This window comes from Cryptomeria japonica, chromosome 4 (genome assembly GCF_030272615.1).
Source record: "Cryptomeria japonica chromosome 4, Sugi_1.0, whole genome shotgun sequence".
NCBI classification, from domain to species: Eukaryota; Viridiplantae; Streptophyta; class Pinopsida; order Cupressales; family Cupressaceae; genus Cryptomeria; species Cryptomeria japonica.
The window spans coordinates 679,028,114-679,041,388 of record NC_081408.1 but is presented as its reverse complement, the minus strand read 5'-3'; the positions used below and the strand labels follow the sequence as shown (position 1 = coordinate 679,041,388).

General features: G+C 31.8%; 1 protein-coding gene across 1 annotated transcript; it reads right to left on the bottom strand.

Moving 5' to 3' along the window:
• Positions 1-11,485: 11,485 nt before the first annotated feature.
• On the bottom strand, positions 11,486-12,400 carry LOC131028700 (protein NRT1/ PTR FAMILY 5.4-like). The gene has a single exon (XM_057959034.2). It carries the CDS (start codon positions 12,398-12,400, stop codon positions 11,486-11,488), a length of 915 nt encoding a protein of 304 aa, XP_057815017.2.
• Between the last annotated feature and the right edge of the window lie 875 nt (positions 12,401-13,275).

The window sequence follows — 13,275 nt, the reverse complement described above, 5'->3', positions numbered from 1 at the left end:
ATAGTTGTACACAGAATACTATTTTTTCACTAAGACACACTTATAGTGGATAGTTATGATATTTTATTTCAAACAAAAAACTATTTATTTCACTTGTTAATGAATGTATATTTGTACTTTTTATATAACATTTAAGGTTCTTATGTGTTCAACTATAGGTCTATTTTGACCAACATTTTTTTTTTTTTATTTACATGTGGACTATTTATTTATAATATAGTATAAATTTGTGGTAAGATTGGATACTATGATCACAATTGTTATAACAACTATTGGACCCGTTCAACTACTTGTCCCTCTCCCCTAGAAGATTTCATAGTTGTTCATTATTCCACTTAAAAAATTAATGTATTATTATATTTTTATTAAACTATTGAGAAAAACAAATCTATTAAGACTACATCATTATCATTATTGTTACAAAGATAATTACAAAGTTAATTGATTATGTAATAAGTGAAAGCGTGTCCCATGTAATTTTTTTATTGGGAGAAAAGGAAAATCAGTAAAGATAAATAATATTAATAATAATAATAAATTGGCTTTTTAAAAATGTTTCTAGCTTTTATTGAGGGACATTTTTGCATCCATATGTGAGTATGATATGCCTTCCGGCTAATTATAAATATAATGAAATTAAACCCTAACCATAAAAGTTATGTAAAATTAAGATTATACTTTAATGATGGCTGCATTTCAATTTTAATTTTTCTTTAATAAGAATTAATTTAATTTTTTTTATATATTAAAATTAAAATATCTCAATTATAAAAGTATTTACTTTTTTTAAGTTTATTTAAATACTCAATAAGAAATGAATTATTGAACTTATAAATTAATAAATGTTTCTTTATGTAAAAATAATAATTATATTATTATAATATAATATAAACATAATACAAATAATATAATATCTTTAAAATACAATGATAGTGATACAATAATAATATTTTAACGTAAAGGTTACGACTTCCTAAAGTCCATTTAGTGATATTTCTAAATAAAAGTTATGTTTCAGTTAGAGATAGGGGAAGAGCACCAATAGCTAACATAGTTCCAATAACTGCTATCTTATTGCCATATTGACCCACCAAACATAAGAAAAAAAATTGTCAGTACATAAATATAAAAACACGGGTAAATATTTAATTAAACACCCATACATGTTCACAAATGCATTAGTAGTTGACAACAAAAAAGTAAAAAAAATAAACAACTACTGCTACATTTTCCATTTTAATACAAAACAACTTGCACCAATAATAAACATTTTTATTTTTTTTAAAGCTTAATGTTTACATTTACCACTTTATGCAAGTGGCCAAAAAGTACAAATGTGCTCCAATTACATTTACATATGCACAACTATTGGTGCATTACATGACATAAAAACAATCAAAATTTGACTTCTTAGACACTCAAGTGTACATTCTCCCAAACATCACTTCACAACTTCGTACATTAAATGGATTTGCAATTGGTGCCTGCATTTGCAACAACTGGTGTAGGGCTCCCCAATAACCAATAATTTTCTTATAATCAAATAAAAAAATCGAGTTTCATTCAAGGCAAAGAAGAAAACTGAAGCACTCGAAGCAATGAAGGACTACAGATTTAATATGAGATGACCAACTGTTTCTCACAAAAATTCAAATTTGAAAATTAGCTACCACAATCGAATGCATTTATATTCCACATTTGAATTATTTTATAAGATAGAATTTTTCATGTCACTTTCATTACAATTCAATTCACTGCATATTCTCGAGCTCTGCAAATTCCCTTTGCACTTTCCTTATTCAAGGGCACTCATTCAAGTTGGTACACACATAATAACTAAATGCCCTCTGTAGTCAACGTTAAATGCTATAAATCTTTCAATTAAAATTATACTATTTTCAATAAACTAGCATTTCTTTCAATATAGTCACTGTAAATATTATTAACAACCATAATGGATGTCCAATGATGGTTTAGCTCCTTCATAGCTGCATTATGCTTTGTCTATTAATGATTTATTTGTATGCAATATAGAGTTTCATTTCAATGCTCTGTTACAATTTAATAGTGCCGAAATCCTTACATATAATAATGTTGAAATCCTCATAGAGAATGACAAAAAAATTGATTATCTCTTTGTTTTCTTCGAAACCCCTTCATTATTTATCATTTTATTTTATGGGTGCGTTGTGAAATGGTGTCTCTCCGTTTATAATGCCAAAATAATTACAGAGAATGCAAAAATAATTGACTATTGTTCATAATTATTTGAAACCCCTTCATTATTTATCATTTCATTAATGTGTATGCCTGATAGTATTACTTATAGTGACTATATATTGGCTATAAGGTTGTTCTCCACACACACACACACACACACACACACACACACACACACACACACACACACACACACACATATACACATATATATACATGTTATTGTCCACATATATATTATAAAGTTTAAAATGGGTGGTCAAAAAAACTATTGAACACCCATAACAACCTTCTCGCTTACACATTATGGGCCCACTTGACACGAATTACCGCCAACTATATTGCCCTAAAAAATTTGGGAAATGAAGATTTTTGGGGACATTTTCATTGTTTGCTCCGCCTTCAATTTGTTAATATACTCACTATAAACAATATTATTAGGCATCAAATATATTACTTCCAATCAATTTCATATGATAAATACAATGTAACATCATTCAATTATTAGTCATTTGAGAAATGAATCTGCACCTTAATAGAATATCATCATGATCCAGTTTTTAATCACATCACAGTTACATCTTTCACGCCTGCATCTCGTGCTTTTAGTTTTTCTCCTTGTTATATAATGTCTCACATGTAGAAACACACACAATAGCATAATTATTTCTATAATGATGGTTGTTTTGATTTTTGTGGCTATATGGTTATTGTTTATATTATCAGGCATACAGAAATAGAGACACAATACCATTTTATTTTGTTCCAAGATGTTCAATGATGGGTTTGTACTCATTGGTAGCTACAGAAATTGATTTTTTTTCATAATTTATCTCAATGGCATTGAGGGTTTCATTTCAATGATATGTCTCTGTACATATACATATATATAGGCACACGGTTGCATTTTATTTTATTCAAAGATGCTTAATGATGGATTTGTACTAACTAGTACCTACAAAGATTGATTTGTTTATTCATCAGTTATCTCAATGGAATTGAACATTTTATTTTAATGATTTGTCTATGTGTCTGTTTACCTTATCATTGCAGGTTCACTAAAAATAATGGCACGAGGTACAAAGAGAAACAAATGTGTTAGACGTTGAATAGTTAGAGTCACTCGTGGGGTGCACTTCACTAATGAAGATAGTTTTGTCCAAAATGGAGCCCCAATGACTCCTGATTTGCCCCATTCATCAAACAATGAAACTGATGTGGAAACTATTTTTGTAGATGACCATTCTATTGCAACCTATAATCCTATTCTAGAAACACCACAAGTACAGGTGACCTCAAAGCTTCCCAAAACAAAATGGAGTATATTTGACATGAAAGAAGCAATATCATGCATAGAAGGCAAGCACGTGTTTGTTAGAGGCACATCAATCAAGTATGGTATCCTCATTAACTCTGTGAGGGCATGGCTAATGGGAGTTACAGGCACAACTGTGAGGGGTCCATGCACTATTTTATCAGCAGAGGAGGAGGATGAAGTTGTCCAATGGTGCAAAGACATGGCTGAAATTGGTCACGATCTCCAAATCAATCAACTTCAATCAATCGTTGCCCAAATTATCAAGAATAGGCCTAATCAATTCAAAAATGGGATGCCATGGAGGTCATGGTGAGCAGGTTTTAGACGAAGGCACCCTGATCTGATGATGAGAACAACAGAAGGAGTGGACTTCGAAAGAGCTATTATGCTTCGACCTTGTATTGTTGCCTCTTTCTATGACAACTTGGAGAAAATGTACAGCCTCAATCAGTAAGGTAGCAGTCGGATTTGGAATTGTGATGGGACTAGTGTGCAAACTGGGAGGAATTGTGGAATGAGAGTGATAGCCAAATTGGGCCAAAGGTGTGTATTGCACCTAATTTCAAAGAGTAGAGAGTGGATTACTGTTTTGGCATGTGGTTTTAGTATTCCTGGATTTTACTGTTCAAATCTAAGATGCATATCTGAAACTACATTGCAAACTGTGAGCTAGGACCATATATATATATATATTTTCAGATTTCTCCTATGAATATACCAATGAATTGATGTTGTAGTTAAAAATCTCATTTCATTTTTTTGCAATGTGAACTATCAAAAGAGGCCACGTTAGTGTTCAAATTGATCACTATCAAAAGAGGCCACATCACTGTTCAAATTTCTCACTATCAAAAAGGTCATATCAGTGGCATCTGATTATTTAGATGCCACTGATATATCCTCTTTTGATAGTGAGCAATTTGAACACTTATAAGTGTTCAAATTGCAGCCATAGTATATAAATTGCAATGTCTAATATGTCTACTAGGTCATTGCATCGAAATGTTAAAAGCAAGTGTCCTATTTGTAAAAGGAACTAGACAAAGAACTATTTTCTAGTGCCTTACAAGATATCTTGTTAGCTACCAAGCTTTCCTTGTTGGCAGTAACTACCAAAATATCTAATAAGGCACTATTAAACAATTATTTGTCTAATTTTTTTTGTAAATGGGGCACTTCCTTTTGATCAATAATATATATAATATGAACACAACAACATAGGCATATAAATGTTGAAATTGAAACAAATTAAAGTCCCCAAAAGAGATGATTGAAACATAAACAAATCAGAAATTGCATTGTATAATAGATCATTGTCAAAGTAAGTTCCCACCAAGAGAAGATTGAAAGATAAACAATTCACAAATTGCATTTTCTACTAGATTTTTTTCTAATGTGAAATAAGTGTGTTTCTTGCAGCCATATGAACTAAGTAAGGAATTTAAACAAATTGAAACATAAACAATTCAGAAATTGAAACATAAACAAATCACAAATTGCATTGTCTACTAGATCATTGCCAAAGTAAATTCATATTGACTTTACCTGAGAGGAAGGATTCTTGTCTTCGACATAGTGATTCCTTATCGTGTTTGAAATTGTCTGTCATAACAATCACAACAAAATGCAAAACAAATTAAAGTGTGTTAAGAAACACATTTAATAAGAAATGCATAACTACCTAAGATATCTACACAAATTAATATAAAAAGTAAGCATTAAAGGCATAACCTCCAAAGAATTGAAGTGTGTTAATAAACACATTTACATTGATATGATGATCTTCCACAAGTATGGTTCTTCCCTCACAACAACTTTTTGACCGTCTTTAACACTTGACAACATGCATACAATCCTCACACATTCATACATGCATATTCAAATGCATAAGCACATACATATACATATCCACTTACATACATATAATTGCACATATACATACATATGCATATGTATAACGTACATACATATTGCAAACAAAAAGTTACATAAGGAATGTGCAAAGGGAATTTGCAGAACTTAGAAATATGCAATGAGTTGGATTGTAATGAAAGTGACTTAGAAAATTTTGTCTTATAATATAATTAGAATGTGCAATGCATTCGATTGTGGTAGCTAGCTATTTTTAAATTTAAATTTTTGTGGGAAAGAGTCGGTCATGTCATATTAAATATGTAGTCCTCCATTGCTTTGAATTGTTCAGTTTTCTTGGGTTTTCTATGCTTTGAATGAAACTTGGTTTTTTTATTTGATTTTATGCAAATTCTTCTATGCTATTGTATATGTCTACACAAAAACACACACACACATGTAGACATGTATGTGTGTGTGTATGGACAATAACCATATAGACACGTTATAATGAAGCAAAGAAAGTTGAATCAAGTTCATACAATAATGAGTCAAGTTCACACTATATATGTACGTGTGTGTACGCGGGCCTATATAAATTTATATATAGAGACATATCATTGAAATGAAAGCCTCAATGCCATTGAGATAAATGATGAATAAATAAATCAATAACTATAAGTACCAATGAGGACAGATCTATCATTGCACGTCTTTGAACAAAATAAAATGGTGTTGTCTATATATATGTACATATGCATATATATAAATATATGTAAATATATATGAGTCAAGTTCACACTATAAAGATCAAAAGAAAGTGGAGTCAAGTTCACAATATAATGAGTCAAATTCACACATAATGAAACAAATAATGTGGAGTCAAGTTGACACTATAAGCCCTCAAGTTCACAATATAATGAAGCAAAGAAACTTGAATCAAGTTCACACTATAATGAGTCAAGTTCACACTATAATGAAGCAAATAATTTGGAGTCAAGTTCAAACTATAAACCCTCAAGTTCACATTATAATTAAGCAAATAAAGTTGAGTCAAGTTCACAGTATAATAAGTCAAGTTCACCTATAATAAGTCAAGTTCACACTATAATGAAGCAAATAATTTGGAGTCAAGTTCACACTATAAACCCTCAAATTCACACTATAAACCCTCAAATTCACACTATAATGAAGCAAAGAAAGTGGAGTCAAGTTCACACTATAATGAATAAAAAGAAAATCCATTTCTGCATGTACCAATGCTCATACAAATCCATCATTGAAAACCTTTGAACAAAAAAAAATTCTATTGTGTGGACAATAACCATATAGGCACATTAAACTGTAAGAGAGCATTGAAATGAAACTGTAAACCGCATACAAATAAATCATCAATATACAAAACATAATGCAGCTACGAAGGAGCATAAACCATCATTGGACATCCAATATGGTTGGTAATATTATTTACAGTGACTCTATTGAAAGAAATGTTGGTTTACTGAAAACAATATAATTTAAATTGAAAGATTTATAACATTTAACATTGGCTATAGAAGGAATTTAGTTATTTTGTGTGTACCAATTTGAATGAGCGCCCCTGAAAAAGAAATTTAGTGATTATGTTGCCGATTACAGCAAGTTCTATGGCTATATGGTTATTATCCATATACATATACACAATAATATAGACAATAACCATATAGCCATAGAACTCGAAACAACCATCATTATAGAACAAATTATGATATTGTGTGTGTTTACACACACACACACACACACACACATATATATACATGTATATGTACATACATGTACACATGTATATACATGAATATATATACATATACATGGATATATATACACATACATATACATGTATATGTACATACATGTACACATGTATATATATACATATACATATATATGTATATGTTTGTATATATATGTATGTGTATACATAGATATGGGCAATAACCATATAGGCACAAAACTTGAAACTGTACATATAACAAGGAGACAAACTAAAAGCATGAGATACAAGAGTGAAATGTGTAACTGTGATGTGATTGAAAACTGGAGATTGTTGACATTCTATTAGATACTGAACAATTCCATCATTGAACATCTTTCAACAAAATAAAAATGCTACTGTGTGTCCCTATATAAATATATATACAGAGACAGGTCATTGAAATGAAACCCTCAATGCCATTGAGATAAATGATGAAAAAAAAAATCAATTTTTGTAGGTACCAATGAGTACAAATTCGAATACACACACACACACACACACACACACACACACACACACACACACACACACACATGTGTGTGTGTGTATATATGTGGACAATAACCATATAGGTACAAAACTTGAGACATTACATAACAAGGAGAGAAACTAAAAGCACAAGATGCAGGAGTGAAAAATGTAATTGTGATGTGATTAAAAACTAGATATTGTTGATATTGTATTAAGATGCAAATTCATTTCTCAAATGACTAGTAAATGAATGATGTTGTTGTATTTCTCATATGAAATTTATTGGAAGTAATATACTGTATGCCTGATAATAATTTTTATAGTGAGTATATTAACAAATTGAAGGCAGAGCAAACAATGAAAATGTCTCCAAAAATCTTCATTTCCGTAAGTTTTTAAGGCAATGTAGTTGGCGGTAATTTGTGCCAAGTGGCCCATAACAGAGAGAGACCATTTAACAGCGCTCTCATAAAATGAAATGATAAATAATGAAGGGGTTTCGAAGAAAACAAAGAGATAATCAATTTTTTTGTCATTCTTTGTGAGGATTTCGACATTATTATACTGTAAGGATTTTGACATTATTAAACTATAACAAAGCATTGAAATGAAACCCTATACAGCCTACAAAAAAATCATCAATAGACAAATCATTCAATAATTATAAACAATAATCAACTTTTTTTGCATTCCCTGTAATTATTTTGGCATTATTAACAGAGAGAACCATTTAACAACCCACCCATAAAATAAAAAGATAAATAAAGAAGGGCTTTCAAATAATTATGAACAATAATCATTTTTTTTTGCATTCTCTGTAATTATTTTGGCATTATAAACAGAGAGACGCCATTTAACAAATGATAAATAATGAAGGGGTTTCGAATAATTATCAATAATAATCAATTTTTTTTGCACTCTATAATTATTTTGGCATTATAAACAGAGAGACATCATTGAGCTACACGCCCATAAAATAAAATGATAAATAATTAAGGGGTATCGAATAATTATGAACAATAATCAATATTTTTTGTATTATAAACAGAGAGAAACCATTTAACAGTGCACCCATAAAATGAAATGATAATTATTTTAGGGTTTCGATATAATACGAACAATAATGAAGTTTTTTTGCATTCTCTGTAATTATTTTGGCATTATGAAGAGAGAGAAATCATTTAATAGCGCATTCATAAGAGGAAATGATAAATAATGAAGGGGTTTCAAATAAATATGAAAAATAATCAATTTTTTTTTCCATTCTCTGTAACTATTTTGGTATTTTACACAAAGAGACATCATTTAACAGCACAAAGATTAACTAAAATGAAAAACAATGAAGGGTTGCCGAAGAAAATGAAGAGATAATCATTATTTTGCCATTCTTTATCAGGATTATGACGTTCTTTGTTGGCATTTTCAGTAGAAATACAGATTGTTGATATTTATTAAGGATATTGAGAAGGTTGTTGGAGATTATTGATATAACTGAAAAAGGATGATAACTATCTTTATAACATTATTTTGTCATTGATGTCAAGAAATTGATTTTCTGATTCAGTATGATGTTGCCATATCTTAAGAAGTATGTTCTGATGAGTATTAAGTGGTCGGTAAGTGACACAGAAAGAATGTGATGAATAAGGGGAGAAATAAGTTATTCAATGGATAACTATTACCAAGTTAGACAATGATGATATCATGATGTTTATATTGTTTTGATATCCTACATATGCTGTTAATTAAAAGGTTAATACTATACTATGTCACCGAGCAAAGAACCTAGTCAGTAAACCCTAAGGAACCTAGTCGGTAAACCCTAAGGTTATCGATATCGGTTAATGAAGGCGGAATGTCTACCGAGTAAAGTTTAGTATTTACCGAGTTACAACCGAGTTATGACAGAGCGCATTGGATGAATAAAAGCATTATTTAATGAAGGACAATGATTAGCTGGAGATGTATAAATGATTGGTATGCCGCACATAAAGTTTGTTAAGGATCTATGGCAATGGAAGATCAGCAGGAAGATCTACAACGCAGATTGAACCGCAATAACCTTGCACAAGTTCCAAGAAAGGAATGCAAGTCCCGAGGCAAGGTAAAATGTTTTCAAATCGAAGGATACATTGAACCTGGTCAAGTGTGAAGATCTGATGGCTAAGATTGATCATGGGAAATGTGATCAAGGAGATTAAGCGGTGAGAATTGTTTATAAATAAGAAATTATTGATGAACAATGTATGCGGGTAAGTGTAAGCACAGGGATGCTACATAGTGGTTACCGAGCACAGAAGCTTGAAGACTTGTTTGAATAACAAAGTAAGCAGCCCAGTAGAAGACTAGATAAGTCTTATGACTAGATTATTTTGAGCAAATAAGAATTTGCTTTAGCATTTTAGATGTGAAGTTGCAGATATATTTACTACTATTGTTTATTCTGAATAACAGAGAAATCTCTTAACCAAGTGGACTTAACAGTCTTATTTGTAAACCCTCTAGCAAGGTAACATTCTAAATGAGTGTTTGAAATCCTTTAACAAGGTCACTTCTAACAAAGTGAAGATCCTAATAGATCTAAGGGAAATCCCTTAACCGGGTCACATCTAGCAATGTGTTTGTAATCTTTAACAGGATTTGCTTTTAACCGAGCATACTCTAGAAGAGTATATTTCTTAATGGGTCTGAAATCCCACAGTGGTTTTTCCCTATTTGGGTTTCCACGTTAAATCTGGTGTTTTATGTGTTATGATGATTATATGTTTATGAGTTTGCATGTTTAGCAGTTTTTGGTTATATTGTTGAAGCATAAGCTATCGAGGTTGAATCTGTTGATTTTATGGAAGATTAAGTTTGTATGATTCACCTTCCCCCCCCCTCTCATCTTGTTAGCTATTGGCATCAATACTTTACAATTTGTATCAAAACTATCAGTTCTTAAACTGTAACAAAGCATTGAGATGAAACCCTAACCCGCATACAAAGAAATAATCAATAGGCAAAGCATAATGCAGCTACGAAAGAGCTAAACCATCATTGGCCATCCAAAAAGCATGAAGGAAGTACAGCGACAGTGACCTCGAGCCGAAGTGAGGCGTTGCAGAGACTGAGCCGAAGCGTGTGCAGAGCGAAAACAATGGGGAGAAACCACAACAAAGAAACCACAGCAGGAGAGAATCAAAAAACTCGAAAAAAAATGCATTTTCCCTAAGTTTTTAGGGCAACGTAGGTAGCGGTAATTTGTGCCACGTGGGGCCGTTTTCAGTACGCATGAAGGTGGACATGGGTGGTCAATGATTTAGTCGACCACCCATTTAAAATTTATTAATATTAAAAGTTTATTTTTTAAAACTCATTACATATTATAAAAAAGTGTTTTTGGTGTTTTAAAAATGTGATAAATATATTATTTATTAGGCATTTAATAAACATCTATTGGCATTTTTTCGTGTGCGGGTATTGGCGCAAAAGAGGTCAAGTATCGGTCATCACTTCGAAATGACCACTTTTTGACCTTTTGACGCATAATGACCCGTAGAAATCAGATCGTTACTACCCAGAGCCAAATCAATAGCTATAAGCAGTTAAGTCGCATATGAAGACAACCAAAAAAAAAATTGAAATTCGATGTACCATTGAAGATCTGTAGATGCGCGAAGTTAGCCATGATGACTACTGGTACTCTTCCCCTATCTATGGACATACATTAAATATCTATAAATATGATAGAGATATGCTAGTTAAATTAAAAAACATAAAACCCTGGATAGATCAATTCATTCCAAATATATTAACATTCATAACATTCCCTGCACCTCAGTCTCATATTATGTGAGGCTCTTATACTTGTATCTTCGTGCAATGAATATGAAAGCCAAAAGATTGAAAGCATTCAAAACAACCAGCAACCAGTAAAACTTATTTAGTCGACTTGTATTGAGATTATCCAATAGCCACCTATGACCCATCTTGCCGGTAACATTATTAACAATGTGAATAAAAAGACTACTGACGAAGCTCCCAATACCGTTAGCTGTTAGATTCGAGGCCACACCCAAGCTCCTCATGCTGTCTAGTATTTGCGAATAGAAAAATTCCTGCAGACCCACCAGAGCAAAAGCATCTACTATACCCAACACTACATTGGGTAGGGCAAGCCAAAAAACACTTATGGGAACCGCCTGTGGCTTGTCCATGAGACCGTGGGCTTGTGCAATTTTTAGGTGCTTGGTTTCCACTAGGGCCGCTATTACCATTGCCAAAATTATAAACACCAATCCTGCCCCAATTCTCTGAAGAATGGTTATGCCTCGTTCAGTGCCGGTTATCCTTGCTGCAATTGGAACCAGCAGTCGGTCATATGCGCTCACTGCAATCAGAGTGGCAATGATTACTATGGCTAGGGTGGAGGCAGGGGGAATGTTAAAGTGGGGCCCCAGGCTCTTATCCATTGTGCTGCTCTGTTTCACAAAGAATGTGCCGCCTTGTGCCAGAGTAACAGAGTAGATGATCACTGTGAGCCACATTGGTAACATTCTTGCTAGTTGCTTCACTTCTTCCACTTGTCTCCCTGTGCAGGCTTTCCAGGGATCTTTGCTGCCATGCTCTTCTTCTCCTATGGCTGCCTTATCCAGGCACTTGAAGTCATTATGATTTGGTTTGTTAGGCTCTGCTCTTACTTGCAAATTACGATTTCTGAAAACAGCAACCAACACCTGTTTCATAGAAACAGAAAATTTCATCTAAATTACAAAAGAAAATCTATCATTCATCTAAATAGGAATTTTGCCTTTGAACTGGGTGTAAGTATGAGTTTCATCTAAAATTATATATTAGATTTTATTGGAGAAGCTGGTGTAATTTCAGATGAGCAACTGAGATCACATAAACATAAACACAAAAAGATATACATAAATAGTCTATAGATTGAGTGCGATGCGTCATAACAATTCTATTTAGAATAAATTATCTATTAATTTTAAAATTTGCAAACCTCAGCAATCTAGCCTAAACTACATCCTCTAAGCTTTAATTCTTTAGGTAGCTCATTGAAAGTATCCTAATAAGTAAATCTAACTGGAGAAACTAGTGTGATTTTAGATAAGCCACCTAAACGATTTGAAACTTAGAGTATGATGTTTAAGCTGTCAGTCACATAATCATGAGAGATGCACATAAATAATCTATGGATTGACTGCAATGCATCATAACAATTCCATTTGAAACAAATTATCTTTTTATTTAAAATTGGTCACCACTTAAATAACACTTTCTAAGCTTTGATTGTTTACGTGGCTCATTTGGAAGCACCCTAATAAGTGGACTCTAGTTGTCATGACCTGACTTAGACCCTAGTTAGATTTACTTTACTATGCGAGATACTTATACTATTGAAATTTTACACGTAATTATTTGATTAGATTTTTAATAATGTTAGATGGTATTTTGTGGTTTAATGACATTAATGATGGTGAGTTATTTTTCGTTATTTAATGATGATGAATTATTATTTTCAATTATGATCATTAATGATATTAATGCTTTAATTAGATTTTAAACCTGATAATATGAATAATGCATTTTATTATCATGATCTGACGACCTTTTGTTGAGTTGG